This window comes from Mobula hypostoma, chromosome 24 (genome assembly GCF_963921235.1).
Source record: "Mobula hypostoma chromosome 24, sMobHyp1.1, whole genome shotgun sequence".
NCBI classification, from domain to species: domain Eukaryota; kingdom Metazoa; phylum Chordata; class Chondrichthyes; order Myliobatiformes; family Myliobatidae; genus Mobula; species Mobula hypostoma.
In genome coordinates this window covers 1511354-1537179 of record NC_086120.1, presented here as the reverse complement: position 1 = coordinate 1537179, position 25826 = coordinate 1511354, and the positions used below count along the sequence as shown (strand labels likewise).

At 44.7% G+C, this 25826-nt stretch overlaps 1 protein-coding gene across 1 annotated transcript in view; it reads right to left on the bottom strand.

Moving 5' to 3' along the window:
- Positions 1-25826, bottom strand: part of si:ch1073-396h14.1 (disintegrin and metalloproteinase domain-containing protein 10) — a 137415-nt gene that overhangs the window by 72644 nt on the left and 38945 nt on the right. Inside the window, exon 5 of the mRNA XM_063031997.1 lies at positions 4994-5094. Within this exon, the coding sequence (XP_062888067.1) occupies positions 4994-5094 (101 nt within the window). The remainder of the gene's footprint in view (positions 1-4993; positions 5095-25826) is intronic.

The window sequence follows — 25826 nt, the reverse complement described above, 5'->3', positions numbered from 1 at the left end:
ATAAGAGAGAACAGAGGACCATCGGACATAAATATTGAACATTGGACACAAAGGATGGATGGGGAAGGAGGGTAATGGCCTCTCTAAGGATATGTGCAAGGTGGCATCAACTCCTTGGTTTACAGGGATAACAGCTCATTCAGGCCCTGTCTGAGTCCAATGAGGTTTCCTGCCTCCAAACACCCTACCCCAACCCCTGGCAAACGGAAAGCTTTTCATCAACTGCGTTTTAAGATGGCACTATCGAATGCGTGCGACAGCTCACTGGTAGTTCAAAAGGCAAGAAATTTGACTAAACATTACAGATAACACCTTTTCACTGATCACCACAACAATGAAGAAGTGAATGAAGGTGAAGCGAATTTGAGGAATGAACAGCTGCAGAATCGTCACAGATGGAGTGAGCCATTCGGAGAGCAGAAGTCAAGGTAGAGGAGTTCCGACGTCCGTACAATTAGCCTAGGTGCGAGGATGGATCATTCCGGGCGCCGAGCTGATTTGGAACTATCAGGAGTGGCTTCAGGCTGGGCGGCGTAATCTGGGCCCGGAGTGAGTCACTGGGTGGCGTGTCCTAGTCCCAGAGACTTCTGCTGCAGCAATCCCCAGGTCCTACTGTAAGGTACAATACGGTATCTGGACAATTTTTACGCAGGTCCAAATACACAGGAAAGACAGGGTGTTGGGATCAGAGGGGAAAGCCAATTTCGCTCACGCTGCCACGATGGGGACTCCTTGTTCCGTGGCGCTGAGGCTATGAAGACTGCTCCTGGCTCCTGTGCTCTGTGCTCAGTAATGTGATGAACTGATACTGAGCTCTGGGCTGCTCTGGGGTTTGGATCTAAGGACTCATTTTGGTTCAGAATGGTGTTGCTCGCCTCTGATGTTCGCATGATTTGTTTCTTTTCCCCCTTTCTCTGTGAATTGGGTGTTGGTCTTTCCTTTACTTTACTGTATTTTTTTAAATTGGGTTCTGTTGGGTTTCTTGCTTTATGGTACCTGTAAGCAAACAAATCTCAAGGTTGTATAATTTTTACATTCTTTGATAATAAATGTACTTTGAAACTTCGAAACTCCCTTTAAAATCTCCCATTGTTTCATTTAATCTGTGTCCTAAATCTCAGCAAAGGTGAAGATTTTGTTTACCATGCATGAATCTGTCCTTGGGACTACAATTTACAGCACTGATAACATCTGATAATCCCTGGTAACATCTAGAAACATCTATATACTGTAAACCTACATCCTGTCTAGTGTTATCATATCCCACGTGAGGAAACAATAGGTGGTGTGCCAGCTCAGTAAGGAGTGTTTCACCAACAATGTCTTTGTTTATTTGTTAAGATAATAAACACCGCTGGCAATACTGCTGTTTATCCCTCGAGAAGATAGTACGGCCCTTTTTGAACCACTGTTTCCTTTTGGTGAAGGTGCTCCCAGAGATCTGTTGGGGAAGGGTTTCAGGCTCAACTCCAGCAACAGATTCCAATTCAGATTTATTTATCACGTGTACATCAAAACATACCATGAAATGTGACATTTGTGTTAACAAGCCAAAAACACATAAGGGTGTGCTGGGGGCAGACAGCAAGTCTCACCACACATTCCAGAGCCAACATCACAGCAAGCCCACAATGACTGGCAGAACAACATAGAACATGACAGCAACGACGACAAAACAATCCCCTTTCCTCCCTCCCACACACCCATCTACAGTCCTCCAACCCGCAGGACAGGACTCCAGTCTCTGACCATCAAGCTTCAACTTCTAGACTTCCAATTCACCTCTGGGTGTCAGTCTTTAGAATCAAACCCCCAGATCCTGAACTCCAGGCTCAAACTCTGGGCTCACTGACTCATCAGCCCTCATGTCTCCTTGTGTTTCCTGCTCACATAGATATCTGATTCCAGGAGCCACCGACTTGGCATTCATCGTCTATCCACATCACTGGCCTTCAAGTGCAAAGTGATGGTAAGACCTCTAATTCCTCCACATCCTTGGCCCTAAACCCAAATTTGTCCCCTAACTCCTGCGCATCACTGTCCCTAAACCCTAACCTGCCCTTAATTCCTTTCTCTGTCTCAAAAACCATTCCTACAAACATAAAGGAGACTGTAGCTCAGTACCATCTTAACCAGAAGGAAGGCTCACTAATTGAGAAGGTGTGTGATTTGGGTTGGGTTGAGCCTGTGGATGTTGGTCATGGAATTTATAGTACTACATCACATTGCTGACCATAATCTGACCATAATCAGTACCTATGATAGAATTTGGAACAGCTCATCACATTGCTGACCATCAGCACCCATGATGGAATTCGGAGCACGACATCACAGTGATGACCATCAGCGCCCATGATGGAATTCGGAGTAGCACATCACAGTGATGACCATCAGCACCCATGATGGAATTCGGAGTAGGACATCACAGTGATGACCATCAGCGCCCATGATGGAATTCGGAGCAGTACATCACATTGCTGACCATCAGCACCCAAGCACACTGGTCTCATTTTCCAGCACCTGGCCCCTCACCTCCCACCAATCTCAGACTGAAGTACTGAGGGAAGTGCTGTTTCACCAGCCATGCCAGGCAGTGGGGTCCAGATTTCAGGAGGTGGAAGCCAGGAGAGGGTCGCAGTGGAGTCTGCAATTGATATTGAGGGCTCCTAGCTGTCCACATTTGCGAATGTTACCTACCAGTAGGGCAGGGTATAGCCAGGGACTGCGGCGGAGGAGTCTACCACTTGCTTTGTCAAGCTTGATTCAGTGAACACGTCTGGGTTGGGTGGTTATTGGACCCATTTTAGGTGCCAGTGTCCTGGTGCTCTCAAAAGGACTTTGGATTATCCAAGTTGTGAGCTGGTGTTGACTGCTCCAGTGCCTTTATCTTTGTCTTAGTTTATAGTTTTTACCTGCTATAGGTTAAAACTATAAAATAGTTATAGTTACATTATAGAATGAAGGAGATGTCCTTATTCAAAGAAAGGGAATTCCCTTCCCCACCATCAGTGCCTCCCCTCAACCACATCTCTTCCACTTCACACACGTCTGCTTTTACTCCATCCTCGCACTATGCTACCAGGGATAGGGTTCCACTTGTCCTTACCTACCACCCCACCAGCTTCCACATCCTGAACGTTATTCTCCAAAACTTAAGTCACCTCCAACTGGATCCCCCCACCAAACACATCTTTCCCTTCTCCCCACTTTCTGCTTTCCACAAGAATCGCTCCCTATGCAATTTCCTTGTCCAATCGTCCCTTTCTATTTATCACCCTCCTGTCACTTTATACTTGCAAGCAGAACAAGTGCTTCACCTGCCCCGACACCTCCTCCCTCACTACTATTCAGGGCCCCAAACAGTCCTTCCAGGTAAGGCGATACTTCACCTGTGTGTTGGGGTCATATACTGTACTGTGCTCTGTGCTCCTGGTGTGGCCTCTTGTATACCGGTGAGACCCGATGTAGTTTGGAGCGCGCTTCACCGAGCACCTACGCTCTGTCCCCAGAACAAGCGAGATCGCCCAGTGGCCACCCATTTTAATTCCATTTCCCCTTCCCATTCCGTTATGTACATCCATGGCCTCCTTCATTGTTGGAATAAGACTATAAGATACAGGAGCCGAAGGCCATTCGGCCCATCATCTGCTCTGCGATTCAATCATGGGCTGATCCAATTCTTCCAGTCATCCCCACTCCCCTGTCTTCTCCCCATACCCTTTGATGGTCTGGCTAATCAGGAATCTATCTATCTCTGCTTTAAATGCACCCAATGACTTGCCTTCCACAGACACTCGTAAAGTAATTTCTCCGCATCTCCTTTCTAAATGGACAAACTTCAATGCCCTCTTGTCCTGGACTCCCCTACCACACTTAGGTTGGAGGAACAACACCTTATACTCCGTTTGGGTACCCTCCAACCTGATGGCATGAACATCAATTTCTCAGACTTCCAGTAATGCTCCACCCCATCCCCCTTCACCATTTCCCATCTCTTTGTCTCTCTCTCATCTTCTCTCTTTGCCTGCCCATCGCCTCCCCCTGTTGCTCCTCCCCACCCCCCACTTCTTTCTTCCATGGCCTTCCATCTTTTTCACCAATCAACTTCCTAGCTCTTTGCTTCATCCCTCCCTGTCCAGGTTTCACCTATCGACTAGTGTTTCTCTCTCCCCTCCAATCTTCTCCTCAGCTTTTTTACTCCAGTCCTGCCGAAAGGTTTCGGCCTGAAACATTGACTGTACTTTTTTCCATAGATGCTGCCTAGCGTGCTGAGTTCCTCCAGCATTTTGTGTTGCTCAGATTGCCAGCATCTGCGATTTTCTCTTGCTGGTGAAAAGGTTATAGTTTCTACCTGCCGTAGCAGAGGACAAGTGAAAGCTGAGAGCACAAAATATTGAAAGGCATAGTCAGTATGAATATTTACAATAGTGGGAAAGTCTATAACCAAAAGGCACAGCTCAGAATAGAAGGTCTTCCCTTTAGAACAGAAATGAGGGGGATGTTTTTTTTTAGCCAGAGGGTGATGAATTTATGGAATTCATTGCCACAGATGGTGTGGAGGCCAAGTCACTGGGTATATTTAAAGTGGAAGTTGATAGGTTCTTGATTAGTAAGGCTGTCAAAGATTATGGGGAGAAGACAGGAAAACTAAGTTAAGAGAGAAAATAAATCAGCCATGATCAATGGGATGAATGGCTTAATTCTGCTGTTACGCTTATGGTCTTATGGAATGCATTGGGGCAGCAGCTAAGTGAATGAGATGGCTTTCTTGCAATCCAGTAATTCATGGTCAGCATTTTTTCACAGTTATTTCATTAATGAATCTGGTAACTAGCACCATCCCCCAGTGAGGTACTTTTGCTGAAAGGCAGTTTGACTGAATAAGCATACACTCCACTCCCAGCATTAACGTGCCTCCTGCACAGGCCACTGGCCAGTTCTCCAGCAACCCAAACAGCACATTCCAGGGGAGCCAACTCTCAGAATTACTTACCTGCGTCACTGGTTTCTGGAAACCTTGTAGGCCAAGTGGTGACAGCCCAAGCACGGGCTGACTCAGACAGCCTGGCTCACGGGTTTGCAGGTGGGAGGGGTCTGAAACGAGAAGAGATCAGATTAAATAATACAGCTGTAGCAATGGGACATACTCTGTGACTCTCTGGGTACACAACTGAACCTGTACAGAAACTGAAAGACACACATTGCTGACACACACTTTTGGGTTTTTCCACAGCTGCCTTTTAGGTTTAGACTGGACATGGACGAAATCAGTCACTGATTTTCAGCTGCCCTCCTCTGCAGGTCTGTTATAGTCCAGCTCTCTCTCTGTGCTCCACACACAGCTATAGGTCTCACTCGCTCTAGTGCTTCACACAGATTATACATAAGTGTTTGCACATTCTCCCTGTAACCGCATTCCTCCCAAAGAATGGTGTAGGATCAATATTAATGAGCATGGGCTGAATGGCCTGTGTGATTCTACAATTCACTGAATTGTGCAAACTGAGCAATGCAGAAGCAGAGTCGGATTTGTTCTCACTGACATATATGACGATTTTTTTTTGTTTTGGGGCAGCAGTACAGTGCAAAGATACAAAAGCCTCTATGTTACAAAATGTAAAAAATAGTGCCAGGAATAACAAGTTAATGTCCAGGGGTTCGTGGACTGTGCAGAAATCCGATGGCAGGGTGGAAGAAGCTGAGTGTGGGTCTCAGCAATGAAGCCTCTGCTCTGCTAATTTGCCTCGCAATGTTTCCATCTGCCTGAAAGCCACAGGATCACTTCTGAGAAGTGACCTGCCCTGACCTGCCAGCCTGTACTCTTACCCCTCCCAGCACCATCTTATTCTGTTTTCTGTCCCCTTTCCAGTCCTGAAGAAGAGTCTTGGCCTGAAATGTCAACTGTTTATTCTCCTCCATAGATGCCGGCTAACCTGATGAGTTCCTCCAGCATTATAGACTCAGGCCTCTGAAGCAGAGCATGAACTTGTGACTTCCTAAACTTTCAGCCATCACGGCACCAGACTTCAGTCACGGCCAGCTGGACAGGCTGGGGAGGGCTACACCGTGAAGCACAGACTCTCCCAGGCTGGGGAGGGCTACACCCAGTGGGGCAGTGTGAGGGCACCACTGGAAGCCAACCCCTTAGAGCTATAGAGCACTGTGGCACAGAGAAGGCTGTTTGGCTCATCTAGTCCATGCATTGCCCTTCAAATCCCTCTCATCCATGTCTATCGTAACTTAAATGTTGCAGTTAAGCCTGCATCCATCACTTCTGCTGGCACCTCGTTCCACACTCGCATCATCCTCTGAGTGAAGAAACTCCCCCTCAGATATTTCACCTTTCATCCTAAACTATAATCTCTAGTTCTCGTCTCACCCAACCTGAGAGGAGAAAGCCTTGTTCCCACTGAAGTGATCACTCAGCCACACACAAAGCAGGGTTCCCGGTTCACTGAACGGTTCAACCGTACAGAGTGTTTGGTTGATAATTACTATGATAGGATTTGGTGGCAGACCCTTTCCTCTCTACCTCACACCCACGGCCCCTGATCTCCACTCCCAAAGTGTGAGAGCATAGGGACACTGCAGCAACCAAAGGGTTAAAGGCCCTGTGGTCCTGTGTGGGTTGCTAGGTGATGGAATTCAGTGCCATTCCATGGAGAATTAATGTGATGGCAGCTCACTACTCGCAAATACTTGCACTGTGTACTGACTTGTTCATTCAGAATTAAAAATGCAACTTGTCGGCCCTGCCAACCAGCTCACTCCTCTCGTCCAATGGCAGAGAGGCACCTGACTACCACGCGGATCGGACCGGCCAATCGCGAGGATCCGCGCCTCCCTGTGAAGGTTTTCACAGTTCATTGACCCCTTGTCCAATACTCCCTCACCTCACCCTGCAGCATCAGCTGCCTTTCTGCAGAAGGCACTCTGCCAGACTGCTTGGGCTCTTTTGCATTCCACCCTTGCTGAGTTTCTTTTACAGGTCTTCCAACTAGTTTCATTCCCCGCTCACGCCCAATTACACTGTGCATTTTCCTCTTCAAGTGTTTTAATAAAGCTGCCATTGAATCTATTTCCTTGCAGCGCTGGGGGTACAGTGCAGATCATAGCTTGCTACATCAAACAACCTGACTTTCTGACTGCCAGTGACTCTCCAGGCGTGTCTATCTTTCAGATATAACCTGTCCTGATAATATAAATATATCTTGGATATAGTTCTCCGAATAAGCAAAGTTACATGTTAAGAACTGACTGCAGAAATAAGCAGTTTATAGGTGAGAGAGGAAGGAGCTGGAGAAAGGTGAACTATGTGAGTGCTGGTGTTGGGAGCTGAGCCGTAGGCTGTGTCTGACTGTGAGACCGGGGTTACTGGCGATCAAATCCAGCCAGTACGCACCCTGATCACGGCTCACTCGGTACACAGACACTCCTGGTTGTGAATAGCAGGGTTACTGGCGGTCAAATCTAGCCAGTACACACCCTGATCACGGCTCAGTCGGTACACAGACTTCTCTGACAAATACCACCATTGTTAGGCTGGGCATTTTTCTGTGTGAGTGTCGAGCTCAGTGGAAGGGGTCATATCCCAGCAGTGTTCTCTCCTCTCAGCTAGATCAGAGCTTTGACTTCCAGCCCAAGATGCAGTGTTCCTTCAGAGTCTCCATCCTCCAACAATATGCAAAACAGAGGCAGGGTTCAAAGCCTAAACAACCTTCTCCTTGTGCACTCAAAACTGAGTGGTCAGATTCTGCTTGAGTTTGCAGATCGTACCACGGTAATAGACCATATCTCAGACAGCGATGAGTCAGAATACAGGAAGGAGATAAAGAGTTTAGTAACATGATGTCATGACAATAACCTTTCCCTCAATGTCAGCAAAACAAAGGAGCTGCTCGTTAACTTCAGAAAGGGGAGTGGGGTGCACACACTCCCATCTATATTAACAGTTGAGAGTATTTGAGAGCTTCAAGTTCAGCCTGTCCTGGTCCGGCCACAAAGACATCACAGCCAAGAAAGCTCACCAGTGCCCATAGTTCCCCAGCAGGCGAAAGCATGTCCACAGTGAACCCTACTAATTTTTATCAGTGCACCATAGAAAGCATCCTATCTGTATGAATAATGGCCTTGTGTGGCAACTGTTCTGCACATGACTTCAGGAAACTATACAGAGTTGTGGACACAGCTGAACATATCACAGAAACTAGATTCCCCTCCATGGACTCCATCCATCCTTCTTGCTGCTTTAGTAGAGTAGCTAGTATAATTGAAGGTAAAATCCTGGAGAAACTCAGCAGGCCAGGCGACACCTATGGAAAAGAGTAAACAGTGGACATTTCGGTTGGAGATGAGGAGCCAGAGCAATAAGGTGGGGGGAGGGGGAAGAAGTACAAAGTGTGTGTGTGTGTGTGTGTGTGTGTGTGTGTTGTTTAGATTTCGAGCATCTAAAGACTTTCTGGTGTTTATAATTAAAGCTGCCTCACACATGGCCATTCTCTCTTCTCCCCTCTTCCATCAGGAAGAAGATACAAAAGCCTGAAAGAACAAATCACCTGGTTCAAATACAGCTTCTACCCTGCTGTTATATGATTATTAAATAGTATAATAAATTGTACTCTTCACCTCACAGTCTACCTTGTTGCGATCTTGCTCCTGATCTACCCGCACTGCATCTTCACTGTAAGTGTTGCACTTTATTCTGCATTGTTATTGCTTTACCATGTTCTACCTCAATGTGCTGTATAAGCATGAACATAAATAACAGACAATAGGTGCAGGAGTAGGCCATTCGGCCCTTCGAGCCAGCACCACCATTCACTGTGATCATTGTTGATTATCCACAATCAGTATCCAGTTCCTGCCTTATCCCCATAACATTTGATTCCGCTATCTTTAAGAGCTCTATCCATTTCTTTCTTGAAAGCATCCAGAGACTTGGCCTCCACTGCCTTCTGAAGCAGAGCATTTCACATATCCACCACTCTCTGGGTGAAAAAGTTTTTCCTCAACTCCGTTCTAAATGGCCCACCCCTAATTCTTAAACTGTGGCCTCTGGTTCTGGACTCACCCATCAGTGGGAACATGCTTCCTGCCTCCAGCATGTCTAATCCCTTAATAATCTTACATGTGTCAATCAGATCCCCTCTCATCCATCTAGATTCCAGTGTATACAAGCCCAGTCGCTCCAATCTTTCAACTTATGACAGTCCCGCCATCCGGGGAATTAACCTTGTGAACCTACGCTGCACTCCCTCAATAGCAAGAATGTCCTTCCTCAAATTTGGAGACCAAAACTGCACACAGTGCTCCAGGTGTGGTCTCACCAGGGCCCTGTACAGCTGCAGAAGGACCTCTTTGCTCCTATACTCAATTCCCCTTGTTATGAAGGCCAACATGCCATTAGCTTTCTTCACTGCCTGCTGTACTTGCATGCTTGCTTTCAGTGACTGATGTACAAGAACACCTAGATCTCGTTGTGTTTCCCCTTTTCCTAACTTGACTCCATTTAGATAATAATCTGCCTTCCCGTTCTTACCACCAAAGTGGATAACCTCACATTTATCCACATTAAACTGCATCTGTCATGCATCTGCCCACTCACCCAGCCTGTCCAAGTCACACTGCATTCTCATAACATCCTCCTCACATTTCACACCGCCTCCCAGCTTTGTGTCATAGGCAAATTTGCTAATGTTACTTTTAATTCCCTCATCTAAATCATTAATGTATATTGTAAACAGCTGCGGTCCCAGCACTGAACCCTGCGGTATCCCACTGGTCACCGCCTGCCATTCCGAAAGGGACCCGTTAATCGCTACTCTTTGTTTCCTGTCAGCCAGCCGATTTTCAATCCATGTCAGTACTCTGCCCCCAATACCATGTGCCCTAATTTTGTCTACTAATCTCCTATGTGGGACTTCATCAAAGGCTTTCTGGAAGTCCAGGTACACTACATCCACTGGCTCTCCCTTGTCCATTTCCATAGTTACATCCTTAAAAAATTCCAGAAGATTAGTCAAGCACGATTTCCCCTTCATAAACCCATGCTGACTCGGACCTATCCTGTTACTGCTATCCAAATGTGTCGTAATTTCATCTTTTATAATTGACTCCAGCATCTTTCCCACCACTGACGTCAGTCTATAATCCCCTGTTTTCTCTCTCCCTCCTTTCTTGAAAAATAGGATAACATTAACCACCCTCCAATTCACAGGAACTGATCCTGAATCTATAGAACATTGGAAAATGATTACCAATGCGTCCATGATTTCTAAAGCCACCTCCTTAAGTACCCTGGGATGCAAACCATCAGGTCCCAGGGACTTATCAGCCTTCAGACCCAACAGTCTATCCAACACCATTTCCTGCCAAATATAGATTTCCTTCAGTTCATAGAAGTGTACTGTACAGGAATGGGTCATTCGGCCCACAATGTTGTGTCAAACCAGCTAAAAAGCAAATCAAAAACACTCAAACATTAATCCAATATCTACACTATGTCCATATCCCTTCATCTTCCCCTCATCCATGTGCCTAGAGCCTCTCATGCATTTGCCTCTCCTACCATGCCAGGCAGCACACTCCAGGCATCCACCACTCTCTGAATAAAACACTTACCTCTCACATACCCCTTAAACCTACCTCCTCCCAACTTCAATGCATGCCTTCTGGTATTCCATATTGCAACACTGGGAAATAGATACTCTCTGACCACTCTATGCCTTTCATAATCATTTAAACCCCTATCAGATCTCCCCTCAGCCTCTGAAGTTACAGAGAAAACAACCCAAGTTTATCCAGCCTCTCGTGATATCACATGCACTCTGAACCTGGCAGCATCCTGGTAAACATCTTCTGCACGCTCTCTAAAGTCTCTTCCTATAGTAGGGCAACCAGAACTGTATGTAATACTCCAGATGTGGCCCAACCAGAGTCTTATAAAGCTGCAAAATAACCTCCTGACTTTTGAACTCAGTGCCTCGACTAATAAAAACAAGCATTCCATAAGCCGCCTTAACCACCTTATTGACCTGTGTAGCCACTTCAAGGTGCTATGAACTTGGATCCCAAGCTTTCTCTGCTCAGCAGCACTGTCAAGGACCTTGCCACTAACAGTGTATTGTCTCCTTGCACTACCATGACCGAAGCTGATTAGTAAAGAAGAAAAATGAGGAAAAAAAGTATGTTGTTAGCCACCACCTGAGCTTTAAAGCCAGATCAAAGGTTTTGAAAACAAACAGTTCAAAAAAGGTCCCCACAGTATTTGAAACTCTTGATTAGAATCAGAAATTGAACAACGGATCTTCTCTAAATTTAAGCATGACATAACATCACGTAACCATTGAGCGTGAGTAGGCGGAGCAACATCCTTCTGTTTAAGCAACACTGTCCTCCTAGCTATGAGAGAAATAAAGGCCAATACATGCAAATCAGATGCCTCCAAAGTTATGCCTCTTTCTCCAACAATACCAAACATGGCAGTCAAAGGATTAGGCTTTAAATTTACTTTTAAAAGTACAGAAAAAGTTTGGAATACTTCCTTCCAGTATTTTTCAAGACTCGGACATGTCCAAAACATATGAATTAATGAAGCCTCTCCATTGTTACATCTGTCACAACAGGGAGATAATATCCGCATAAAAACGAGAGAGCTTGTCTTTGGACATGTGGGCTCTATGGACTACTTTAAACTGTAGGAGAGAATGACGAGCACATAGTGATGAGGTATTAACCAATTTAAAAATTACATTCCAAATCTCTTCAGAAATTGAAATCTGTAAGTCCTGTTCCCAGGCTTTTTAAATTTTGTCTAAAGGAGCCTCTTTCATTCCCAACAGCATGCCATAAATATTAGACATTGAGCCATTATGAAAAGGTTTCAAATTAAAAATTACATCTATTAAGTTCTTATCAGGACTCATAGGAAATGTATGTAATGAGATCGCAGAAAGTCTGTAATCTGCAGGTATCAAAAAAAGTGGGTATTTGGTAAGTTATATTTAACTGACAATTGCTCAAAAGAAGAGAGACTCCCTCCAACAAATAAATCTTGGCAGCATTTAATACCCAATCTATCCCATTCTTTAAAAAATACATCAGTCATAGAAGGTTTAAAAAAACAATTAGAAAAAATGGGACTAGAGAGAGAAAATCTCAATAAACAAAAATATTTTCTAAATTGTAGCCAGATCCTCAAAGTATGCTTAACTACCAAGTTGTCAGTTAATTTATTTAAAGATAAAGGAAGTGATGATCCAAGAAGAGAAATAATAGAAAATTTCATAAAGAATTAGCTTCCAAAGAGACCCATACTGGATAGTCTTCACGGTTAATGTAATATGACCAGAACGTAAGATTTTGTATATTGACTGCCCAGTAATAGAACCTAAAATTTGGTAAAACTAACTTTTTAGCTTTTTGAAACTAAAATTTGGTAAAGCTAACTTTTTAGCTTTTTGAAAGTGGACTTTGTTTAATCGAGATTGTTTATTCCTCCATATATAAGAAGATAGAATTGAATCAAGAGAATCAAAAAAAGACTAGTGATTCTTGAAAGATCATGACCAATGCATCTGTTACCTCTTCAGCAACCTCTCTCAGGACTCTGGGATGTAGTCCATCTGGTCCAGGTGACTTATCCACCTTAAGACCTTTCAGTTTGCCTAGCAATTTTTCCTTTGTAATGGCAATGGTACTCACTCCTGCTCTCTGACACTCACGGACCTCTGGCACACTGCCAGTGTCTTCCACAGTGAAGACTGCTGCAAAGTACCCATTAAGTTCATCTGTCATTTCTTTGTCCCCCCATTATTACCTCATCAGCATCATTTTCCAGTGGTCCAATATCAACTCTCAGCTCCCTTTTATTCTTCTATATTCTTTATATATAACTGAGAAAACATTTGGTATCCTGCTTTATATTATTGGCTAGTTTGCCTTCATATTTCATCTTTTCCCTTCTTATAGTTTTTTAGTTCCGTTTGTTGGATTTTAAAAGCTTCTCAATTATCCGACTTCCCACTCATTTTTGCTACCTTATATACCCTTTCTCTGGCTTTTATGAAGTCCTTAACTTCCTTTGTCAGCCACAGTGGCCTACCCCTGTCATTTGAGAACATTTCCTTCTGTGGGACATATCTATCCTGCGCCTTGTGAACTATTTCCAGAAACTTCAGCCATCTCTGTTCTGCCGTCATCCTCACCAGTATCTTCCTCCAATCCACCTGACCAAGCTCCTCTCTCATGCCTCTGCAATTCCTTTTATTACATTGTGATACTGATTCTTGTGACTTATGCTTCTCCCTCTCAAATTGCAGTATGAATTCAATCATATTATGATCACCAACTCCTAAGGGTCCTTTACGTTAAGCTCCCTAATAAGATCTGGGTTAATACACGACACCCAATCTAAGATAGACTTTCCCCCAGTAGGCTCAAGCACAAGCTGCTCTAAAAAGCCATTTTGAAGGCATTCAACAAATTCCCTCTCTTGCGATTCAACACAAACCAGATTTTCCCAATCCTCTTGCATATTGAAGTCCCCCATTACAATTGTGTTATTACGTGCCTTATTACAGGCGTCGGCGTTGGGACCACATCTTTTCACATTATATGTCAATGATTTGGATGACGGGATTAATGGATTTGTGGCCAAGTTTGCAAATGGTACAAAGGTTAGGTGGAGGGGCTAGTAGTGTTGAGGAAGCAGGGAGTCTGCAGAAGGACTTGGACAGATTGGGAAAATGAGCAAGGAAGTGGCAGATAGAAAATAGCGTAGGGAAGTGTATGGGCATGCACTTTGGTAGAAGAAATAATGGCACAGATTAGTTTCTGAATGGGGAGAAAATTCAAAAATCTGTGCAAAAGGACTTGGAAGACCTTGTGCAGGATTCCCTAAAGGCCAACTTACAGGTTGAGTAGGTGGTTAAGAAGGCAAATGCAATGTTAGTATTCATTTCAAGAGGACTCGAATATAAGAGTAAGGATGTAATGCTGAGGCGTTTTAAAACATTTGTCAGACCACACTTGGTGTGTAGTTTTGGGCTCCTAATCTAAGAAAAAATGTGCTGGCATTGGAGAGGGTCCAGAGGAGTTTCATGAGAATGATTCCAGCAATGAAAGGGTTAACATATGAGGTGTGAGACTGAGTTATAGAGAGAGGTTGGCGAGGTTAGGCCTTTATTCTTTGGAATGCAGGAGAATACTTCCTTATGGAAGTATCTAAAGTTAGAAGGTGGATGATACCGGTTATCCCCAGGGTAGGGGAGCCCAAAACTAGGGAACATAAGTTTAGGGTGAGAGGGGAAAGCTTTAAAATTGATCTGGGGGAAGCCTTTTCATGTGGAGGGTGGTGAGTAGATGAAAAAGCTGCCAGATGGTACAATAGTTCCCTTCGAGAAGCACTTGGATAGGTTCATGCAGGAGTGGAGCTTAGAGGGATAGGGATTGAACACAGGAAACTGGGGATCAACTGGGTGAGGACCATATGGGTTGGCATTGACTGTTTGAGCCAAGGGGCCTGCACCTATGCTTTATTGTTGCTCTATGACTCTAAGAGTCCATTATCACCATTACATGCTTTCATTTAAAACAAATAATCTCCTACACGGGACTTTCCTAAATGCCTTCTGAAAGTCCCAATATGCACAAATTCTCCCCACTCTATTGCACCAGTCATATCCTTATGATCCTCAACATAATTTGCTTTTCATTAACCCATGTCGACTCCATTCTCTGAAATTTTTCCAAGTGCATTGTAAGTAAGATTTTTATACCGAACTCCAGCATTTTCCCTACCACGGGCATCAGGATTAACTGTCTGTGACTTCCCTGCCTTACTTTTTAATTAATGGGATAGCACAAAGTCCAACCCTTCACTCCACTGCCTCTATGCTGACCTTTTGCCCATTTACACTGATCCCGTTTGCCCACATTAAGACCATATCCTTCTATGCTTTTCCTGTCTGAATGTCTCTTAAACATAAAAAGAATGTGAATAAGAACATAATAATTGTGTCTGATTTCATCAAATTTTAGCTATCAACCACTCTGTGTAAAAATCACTTCCATTAACTCCCTTTAAAAAAATCCTTCCTCCCATCTTAAAACTACGGTATGTCCTTTTACTTTTGATACCCTTATCAATGGAAAAGATTCTGACCATCTACTCATATATACCTCTCATAATTTAATGTACCTCTATTGGGTCCCCGCTCATCTTTCTTCAGTCCAGAGGAATAAGCCCAACTGCTCAATCTCTCACCGTAACTGAATCCTTCAGTCCACGCAACATCCCAATAAATCTCCTCTGCACTCTCTGCAGCAAAACCACGTCCTTTCTCTAGTAGAGCAAGCAGAGTTGCACATAACACTCCAGGTGGTCTAACCAGTGTTTCATAAAGTTGCAATGCAGCGTCCCAACTCTTCCCTATCTATTTTGCCAGAGTATTAAATAGAAGCAGGGCAAATTACAAGAGCATTAGGGGAGCTAATTGGGAGTAGCTGTTCTTGAGCAAGTTCACATTTGACATGCAGAGGGTGCTTAAAGGACAACTGAACAGAGTACAGGGCAGGTATGCTACAGTCAGAAGGAAGGACAAGGATGGCAAGGTAAGAGGACCTTCACTGTTGAGAAAAGTAAGACATTTAGTCAAGAAATAAAGGAAAAGTATGTAAAGCTTAGGAAGCTAGAATTAAACAGAGCCTTGGAGGATTATAAAGAAGGAAGTTTTAGAACTCAAGAAGGGAATTAGGAAAGTCAAGAGGGATCATGAAAAGTCCTTGGGAAATAGGACTAAGGTGAATCCCAAGGCATTCTAAACATACATCAGGAACAAGAGGATAACTAGGGAGAGAGTAGCACCACTCAAAGGTAAAGGGGTTGGGGGGAGTGCATTTGCTTAGATGCAGAGGAATGTGGGTGAGTTCCTTCATGAGTACTTCACATCAGTATTTACCAAGGAGAAGGTCATGGAGGATAGGGAGATTGGTGCCGAGCGTGTTGATATGCTGGGACATTTTGAGGTAAAGGAGGAGGTCGTGATGGGTCTCTCAAAGAGCATTAAGGTGGATAAGTCCCTAGGTCTGATGCGTATACCCAGGTTACTGAGAGAGGCAAGAGAAGAGATTGCTGGGGCTAACCAATGTCTTTGTGCCCTCTCTAGCCAAAGGTGAAGTCCCTCTGGCGAGTGGTTAACGTAGCCCATTATTCAAGAAGGGAACTAGGAATAATGCTGGAAACTGGACCGATGAGTGTCACATCAGTGGTAGTTGCTGGAGAGAATTCTTATGGATAGGGTTTATGAGCATTTGGAAAACTACGGCCTAATTAGAGAGAGCCAGCATGACTTAGTGCAAGCACATCATGTCTGACTAACTTGGTTGAGATTTTGAAAGATGAAAAGGGTGATTGATTAAGGTAGAGCTGTGGATGGTGTTTACTTGGAATTTAACAAGGCACTTGATAAGGTCCTTCATGGGAGGCTCAGCCAGAAGATAACAGGGGTTTAAAAAGCGTTCTCAGAGTAAACCTAGCAATTATTGGCCTGTGAGTTTGACATCGGTGGTGGGTAAATTGATGGAAAGTATTCTTAGAGATGGTATATATAATTATCTGGATAGACAGGGTCTGATTAGGAACAGTCAACATGGATTTGTGCGTGGAAGGTCATGTTTGACAAATCTTATTGAATTTTTTGATGAGGTTACTAAGAAAGTTGACGAGGGTAAAGCAGTGGATGTTGTCTATATGGACTTCAGTAAGGCCTTTAACAAGGTTCCACGTGGAAGGTTAGTTAGGAAGGTTCAATCGTTAGGCATTAATGTCGAAGTAGTAAAATGGATTCAGCAGTGGCTGGATGGGAGACGCAGAGAGTAGTGGTGGATAACTGTGTGTCAGATTGGAGGAGGGTGTGTAGCGGTGTGCCTCAGGGATCTGTACTGGGTCCAATGTTGTTTGTCGTATATATTAATGATCTGGATGATGGGGTGGTAAATTGGATTAATAAGTATGCAGATGATACTAAGATAGGTGGAGTTGTGGATAATGAAGTAGGTTTTCAAAGCTTGCAGAGAGATTTAGGCCATTTAGAAGAGTGGGCTGAAAGATGGCAGATGGAGTTTAATGCTGAAAAATGTGAGGTGCTATATTTTGGTAGGACTAATCAAAATCGGACATACATGGTAAATGGTAGGGCATTGAAGAATGCTGTAGAACAGAGGGATCTAGGAATAATGGTGCATAGTTCCCTGAAGGTGGAATCTCATGTGGATAGGGTGGTGAAGAAAGCTTTTGGTATGCTGGCCTTTATTAATCAGAGCATTGAGTATAGGAGTTGGGATGTAATGTTAAAATTGTAGAAGGCATTGGTAAGGCCAAATTTGGAGTATTGTGTACAGTTTGTCACTGAATTATAGGAAAGATGTCAATAAAATTGAGAGAGTACAGAGGAGGTTTACTAAAATGTTGCCTGGGTTTCATCTCCTAAGTTACAGAGAAAGGTTGAACAAGTTAGGTCTTTATTCTTTGGAGCGTAGAAGGTTGAGGGGGGACTTGATAGAGGTGTTTAAAATTATGAGGGGCATTGATAGAGTTGACGTGGATCGGCTTTTTCCATTAAGAATGGGGGAGATTCAAACAAGAGGACATGAGTTGAGAGTTAAAGGGCAAAAGTTTAGGGGTAACATGAGGGGGAACTTCTTTACTCAGAGAGTGGTAGCTGTGTGGAAGGAGCTTCCAGCAGAAATAGTTGAGGCAGATTCGATGTTGTCGTTTAAAGTTAAATTGGATAGATATATGGACAGGAAAGGAATAGAGGTTTATGGGCTGAGTGCAGGTTGGTGGGACTAGGTGAGAGTAAGAGTTCGGCACGGACTAGAAGGGCCGAGATGGCCTGTTTCCGTGCTGTAGGTGTTATAAGAAGATGCATAAGACCATGGTGAATTGGCCATTTGGATTCAGAACTGGCTTTTGCACAGAGCGAGGTAGTGGAAGGGACTTCCTGCAGCCAGAGGTCTGTGCTTAGTGGTGTTCTGCAGGGATCTGTGCTGGGACCTCTGCTGAATCTGGGATCTCTCTGATGTATATAAATGACCTGGATGAAAATGCAGATAGATAGGTTAGTAAGTTTGCCGGTACCATGACGGTTAGTGGTGTTGCGGATAGATATAAGACTGATGAAGGATATGGATCAGAATCAGGTTTATTATCACCAGCGTGTGTCGTGAAATTTGTTAACAGTTCAATACAATACATAATATAGAAAGAAAAGAATAAATCAATTGCAGTAAGTATATATGTATATAAAATAGATTAAACAGAAATAATATTTTTAAAAAGTGAGGTAGTGTTCAAGGGTTCAATGTCCATTTAGGAATCGAATGGCAGAGGGGAAGGAGCTGTTCCTGAATTACTGAGTGTGTGCCTTCAGGCTTCTGTACCTCCTACCTGATGGTAACAATGAGAAGAGGGTGATGGAGTCCTCAGTAATGGACATCACCTTTCTGAAGCAGCGCTCCGTGAAGATGTCATGGACTCGTGTGACGTCGGCAGTGAAGCGCGGAAGATTTAAAAGGACAGAAATCCTGCTTCGGGTTTAATTCGGAGAAGGAAGTCTGAGAATCGGAGCGGGAGTGCGGAGGAAGCCATTTTTGAATTTTCCGTTTTTTTCCCATCGGCGTTCAGAGAGGCGGGACTGCGCAGGCGTGTGACGTCGGGCAGTGAAGCACAGAAGATTTAAAAGGAACAGAGCCTCATACAGCGGGCAGCGGAGTGAGCCGGGAGCAGAGTGAAGGCTTAAGGGCTTTGGCTCAATGGGCTTAGGTGGAAACGGGCGAGGCGAGGAAGGTTTGGTATTCATTTTTTGTTGTTATTTGAGGAGAGGGGGCAGTATGAGTGTGAGGGCAGCTTGTTGTTCTCGGTGCCAGATGTGGGAGGCCCTGGAGTCTCCAAGCCTCCCAGACGTCCACATCTGCACCAGGTGCGCCAAGATGCAGCTCCTAACGGACCGCATTAGGGAACTGGAGCTGCAGCTCGATGACCTTCGTCTGGTCAGGGAGAGTGAGGAGTTGATAGAGAGGAGTTACAGGCAGGTGGTCACACCGGGGCCACGGGAGGCAGACAAGTGGGTCACGGTTAGGAGGGGGAAGGGGAAGAGTCAGGTAATAGAGAATACCCCGGTGGCTGTGCCCCTTGACTATAGGTACTCCTGTTTGAGTACTGTTGGGGGGGACTGCTTACCCGGGGGAAGCGACAGTGGCCGTGCCTCTGGCACAGAGTCCGGCCCTGTAGCTCAGAAGGGTAGGGAAAGGAAGAGGAGGGCAGTTGTGATAGGGGACTCGATAGTAAGGGGGTCAGATAGGCGATTCTGTGGACGCAGTCCAGAGACCCGGATGGTAGTTTTCCTCCCTGGTGCCAGGGTCCAGGATATTTCTGATCGTGTTCAAGATATCCTGAAGTGGGAGGGTGAGGAGCCAGAGGTCGTGGTACGTATAGGTACCAATGACAAAGGTAGAAAAAGGGAAGGGGTCCTGAAAGGAGAATATAGGGAGTTAGGAAGTAAATTGAGAAAAAGGACCGCAAAGGTAGTAATCTCGGGATTACTGCCTGTGTCACGCGACAGTGAGAATAGGAATGCGATGAGGTGGAGGATAAATGCGTGGCTAAGGGATTGGAGCAGGGGGCAGGGATTCAAGTTTTTGGATCATTGGGACCTCTTTGAGCGCAGGTGTGACCTGTACAAAAAGGACAGGTTACACTTGAATCCAAGGGGGACCAATATCCTGGCAGGGAGATTTGCGAGGGCTACTGAGGTGACTTTAAACTAGAATGGTTGGGGGTTGGGAATCAAGTTAAAGAGACTAGGAGAGAGGAGGTTAGGTCACAACAGGGGGATGGGAACAAGTGCAGAGAGACAGAGGGGTGTAAAATGAGGGTAGAAGCAAAAAGTAGTAAGGTGAAAAGTAAAAGTGGCAGGCCGGCAAATCCAGGGCAAAAATCAAAAAGGGCCACTTTTCAACATAATTGTATAAGGGCTAAGAGTGTTGTAAAAGCGAGCCTGAAGGCTTTGTGTGTCAATGCAAGGAGCATTCGTAATAAGGTGGATGAATTAAAAGTGCAGGTTGTTATTAATGAATATAATATAGTTGGGATCACAGAGACATGGCTCCAGCGTGACCAAGGATGGGAGCTCAACATCCAGGGATATTCAATATTCAGGAGGGATAGACATGAAAGAAAAGGAGGTGAGGTAGCATTGCTGGTTAGAGAGGAGATTAACGCAATAGGAAGGAAGGACATGAGCCAGGAGGATGTGGAATCGATATGGGTAGAGCTGCATAACACTAAGGGGCAAAAAATGCTGGTGGGAGTTGTGTACAGGCCACCTAACAGTAGTAGTGAGGTTGGGGATGGTATTAAACAGGAAATTAGAAATGTGTGCAATAAAGGAACAGCAGTTATAATGGGTGACTTCAATCTACATGTAGATTGGGTGAACCAAATTGGTAAGGGTGTAAAGGAAGAGGATTTCTTGGAATGTATGCGGATGGATTTTTGAACCAACATGTCGAGGAACCAACTGGAGAGCAGGCTATTTTAGACTGGGTATTGAGCAATGAGGAAGGGTTAATTAGCAATCTTGTCGTGAGAGGCCCCTTGGGTAAGAGCGACCATAATATGGTGGAATTCTTCATTAAGATGGAGAGTGACATAGTTAATTCAGAAACAAAGGTTCTGAACTTAAAGAAGGGTAACTTTGAAGGTATGAGACGTGAATTAGTTAAGATAGACTGGCAAATGACACTTAAAGGGTTGATGGTGGATATGCAATGGCAAGCATTTAAAGATCGCATGGATGAACTACAACAATTGTTCATCCCAGTTTGGCAAAAGAATAAATCAGGGAAGGTAGTGCACCCGTGACTGACAAGGGAAATTAGGGATAGTATCAATTCTAAAGAATAAGCATACAAATTAGCCAGAAAAAGTGGCTCACCTGAGGACTGGGAGAAATTCAGAGTTCAGCAGAGGAGAACAAAGGGCTTAATTAGGAAAGGGAAAAAAGATTATGAGAGAAAACTGGCAGGGAACATAAAAACTGACTAAAAGCTTTTATAGATATGTGAAAAGAAAAAGATTGGTTAAGACAAACGTATACAGACAGAAACAGGTGAATTGATTATGGGGAGCAAGGACATGGCAGACCAATTGAGTAACTACTTTGGTTCTGTCTTCACTAAGGAGGACATAAATAATCTTCCGGAAAGAGTAGGGGACAGAGGGTCCAGTGAGATGGAGGAACTGAGGGAAATACATGTTAGTAGGGAAGTGGTGTTAGGTAAATTGAAGGGATTAAAGGCAGATAAATCCCCAGGGCCAAGTAACCAAAGAAATAGTGGATGCATTAGTGATAATTTTTCAAAACTCTTTAGATTCTGGACTAGTTCCTGAGGATTGGAGGGTGGCTAATGTAACCCCACTTTTTAAAAAAGGAGGGAGAGAGAAACCGAGGAATTATAGACCGGTTAGCCTAACATCGGTGGTGGGGAAAATGCTAGAGTTAGTTATCAAAGATGTGATAACAGCACATTTGGAAAGCGGTGAAATCATCGGAGAAAGTCAGCATGGATTTGTGAAAGGAAAATCATGTCTGACGAATCTCATAGAATTTTTTGAGGATGTAACTAGTAGAGTGGATAGGGGAGAACCAGTGGATGTGGTATATTTGGATTTTCAAGAGGCTTTTGACAAGGTCCCACACAGGAGATTAGTGTGCAAACTTAAAGCACATGGTATTGGGGGCATGGTATTGATGTGGATAGAGAATTGGTTGGCAGACAGGAAGCAAAGAGTGGGAATAAACGGGACCTTTTCAGAATGGCAGGCAGTGACTAGTGGGGTACCGCAAGGCTCAGTGCTGGGACCCCAGTTCTTTACAATATATATTAATGACTTACATGAGGGAATTAAATGCAGCATCTCCAAGTGTGCGAATGACAGGAAAGTGGGCGGCAATGTCAGCTGTGAGGAGGATGCTAAGAGGATGCAGGGTGACTTGGATAGGTTAGGTGAGTGGGCAAATTCATGGCAGATGCAATTTAATGTGGATAAATGTGAGGTTATCCACTTTGGTGGCAAAAACAGGAGAACAGATTATTATCTGAATGGTGGCCGATTAGGAAAAGGGGAGGTGCAACGAGACCTGGGTGTCATTATACACCAGTCATTGAAAGTAGGCATGCAGGTACAGCAGGTGGTGAAGAAGGCGAATGGTATGCTGGCATTTATAGCGAGAGGATTCGAGAACAGGAGCAGGGAGGTACTACTGCAGTTGTACAAGGCCTTGGTGAGACCACACCTGGAGTACTGTGTGCAGTTTTGATTCCCTAATCTGAGGAAAGACATCCTTGCCATAGAGGGAGTACAAAAAAGTTTCACCAGATTGATTCCTGGGATGGCAGGGCTTTCATATGAAGAAAGATTGGATTGACTAGGCTTATACTCGTTGGAATTTAGAAGATTAAGGGGGGATCTTACTGAAACGTATAAAATCCTAAAGGGATTGGACAGGCTAGATGCAGGAAGATTGTTCCCGATGTTGGGGAAGTCCAGAATGAGGGGTCACAGTTTGAGGATAAAGGGGAAGCCTTTTAGGACTGAGATTAGGAAAAACTTCTTCACACAGAGAGTGGTGAATCTGTGGAATTCTCTGCCACAGGAAACAGTTGAGGCCGGTTCATTGGCTATATTTAAGAGGGAGTTAGATATGGCCCTTGTGGCTAAAGGGATCAGGGGGTACGGAGGGAAGGTAGGTAGAGGGTTCTGAGTTGGATGATCAGCCATGATCGTATTGAATGGCGGTGCAGGCTCGAAGGGCCAAATGGCCTACTCCTGCACCTATTTTCTATGTTTCTATGTTTCTATTCTATGGAGGCTAGTACCCAAGATGGAGCTGACTAATTTTTCAACTTTCTGTAGCTTCTTTCGGTCCTGTGCAGTAGCAACCCCCTCCCCACCTACCCCCATACCAGGCAGTGATGCAGCCTGTCAGAATGCTCTGCACAGGACATCGATAGAAGATTTCAACTGTTTTAGATGACAAACCAAATCTCTTCAAAGTCCTAATAAAATATCCACTGTCTTGTTACCTTTATAACTACATCGATGTACTGGGACCAGGTTAGATCCTCAGGGATCTTTGACACCCAGGAACCTTAAATTGTGATATGGGCAAGAAATGCTCATATGCTCGTCACTGATTTCCCTATCCTCCCTGTCTGGTCAAGATGGTGCCTGTGTACAACACTCCCATGTCAACATCTTCTGGATAAACTACGTAACTATTTATTACACTTTTTTTGATGTCTTTTACGCCTGTTTTGCATCTTGAATGTGATTCTGGAATGGTTGGAGCCTGTGATTTGCGGTTTAGAAATTAATTCAGTGATCCAGTGCTTCGCTGTCTCCAAGAGGATTCTGGGAGGCAGTGGGTGGGAGCCTCATCCAAGGAGGCTGTTGGGGGGGGCGGGGTGTGAGCCAATGTTTGACTCCATTTTGCTGATTAAAGCTTCCATTGTTCACTGAATAAAGCAATGGGGGAGATTGAAACATTGAGGCAAATGCAGAAGGTGAGCCTTTCGATCGCTGATGCCGGAGAGGGGAGCCTGTGTGGCCTGCCGCTGTGCCTGCAGGATATTATCAAGGTTTTCTGTGTTTTGAATATGGTTATGGATATGGACTATGGTCTATAGACTTTTTTTTCAGTCTTATAGTTTTTTATTCTCTGTGTTTTCCGCCGGATCTTTCTCTTTTTTTTGTGCGGGAGAGGGGGAACTGGAGGTTAATAGTCCTGTTTTATTTTTGTTCCATTTTTTGTGCAGGGGAGGGAGGAATTGGGGGTTGGTGATCGTGCTCCCGTTCTTCTTTCTTGGTTTTCTGGCTACCTGGAGAAGAAGAATTTCAGAGTTGTGTGCTTTGATAATAAGTGTACCTCTGAACCTTTGAAGTGGCAGATGGAACTTAACCTGGCCAAATGTGAAGTGTTGCACTTCAGTAGGTCAAATGTGAGACCCTTAACAGTGTTGATGAGCAGAGGGGCCTTGGGGTCCAAGTTCATAGCACCCTGAAAGTGGTGACACGGATTGATAGTGTATTTAAGAGGGCGTATGTCATGGTTGTCTATAGTAGTTGAGGATCTGAGTTGAAAAGTCAGGAAGTTATGTTGCAACTTTATAAACTCTAGTTAGATTGCATCTTAAGAGTTGTGTACTGCTCTGATCGCCCCATTACAGGAAGGGTGTCGAGGATTTGGAGAGGGTATGGAAGAAGTTTACCAGAACCTTGCCTGGATTAGAGAGTATGCACAATTAATGAGAAGTTAGACAAACTTGGGTCGTTTTCTCTGGAGTGGCAGAGGCTGAGGGGAGATCTGATACAGGTTTATATAATTATAGGAGCCATAGGTAACATAGACAGACAGTAATTTTTTCCCAGGGTTGAAATATCTAATAATAGAGGGCACGCATTTTAGGTGAAAGGGGGTAATTTCTAAGGACAGGTGAAGAGGAATTTCTCTTACCCAGAAAATGTTTTACACATTTCATCTTCTCGATATTTATTGCTTATTTATTTATTATTATTTCTTCTATCTTTCTGTATTTGCACCATTTGATATCTTTCGCACACTGGTTGAGTGCCCAGTTGGTGCTGTCTTTCATTCATTCTATTATGCTTATTAATATATTATGGACTTACTGAGTTTGCCCACAAGAAAGTGAATCTCAGCGTTGTATATGTACTTTCATAATAAACTGACTTTGAACTTTGAGTGGTGGCTGCATGGCTTTGCCTCTTGGATGCTGGTAGAGGCAAATACATTAGAGACTTTCTATTATTACAGGACAATTTTTAATGACCAATTAACCTACTAGTTCCAGATCCTACTATGAAGATACATCTTTGTCTGTGGGAGGAAACCTGAGCACCCAGAGGAAACCCACACAGTCACCCAGAGGAAACCCGAGGACCCAGAGGAAACCCAAGCACCCAGAGGAAACCCGAACACCCAGGGGAAACCCACACCGTCAGCCAGAGGAAACCCACACAGTCGCCCAGAGGAAACCCACACCGTCACCCAGAGGAAACCCACGCAGTCACCCAGAGGAAACCCACACAGTTGCCCAGAGGAAACCTGCACAGTCGCCCAGAGGAAACCCGAGGACCCAGAGGAAACCCACACAGTCGCCCAGAGGAAACCCACACCGTCACCCAGAGGAAACCCACGCAGTCACCCAGAGGAAACCCACACAGTCGCCCAGAGGAAACCCGCACAGTCACCCAGAGGAAACCCGAGGACCCAGAGGAAACCCACAGTCACCCAGAGGAAACCCACACAGTCACCCAGAGGAAACCCGCACAGTCACCCAGAGGAAACCCGAGGACCCAGAGGAAACCCACAGTCACCCAGAGGAAACCCACACAGTCAGCCAGAGGAAACCCGCACAGTCACCCAGAGGAAACCCACAGTCACCCAGAGGAAACCCGCACTGTCACCCAGAGGAAACCCACAGTCACCCAGAGGAAACCCACACAGTCACCCAGAGGAAACCCGCACTGTCACCCAGAGGAAACCCACAGTCACCCAGAGGAAACCCAGACAGTCACCCAGAGGAAACCCACACCGTCAGCCAGAGGAAACCCACGCGCACACAGGAAGAATGTAGAAATCTTCTTACAGAGGACACCAGAATTAAACGCGGAACTCCAGTGGCCTAAGCTGTAGAAGGACTGTGCTAATCACTGTGCTACCGTGGCTCCCCACAGTACT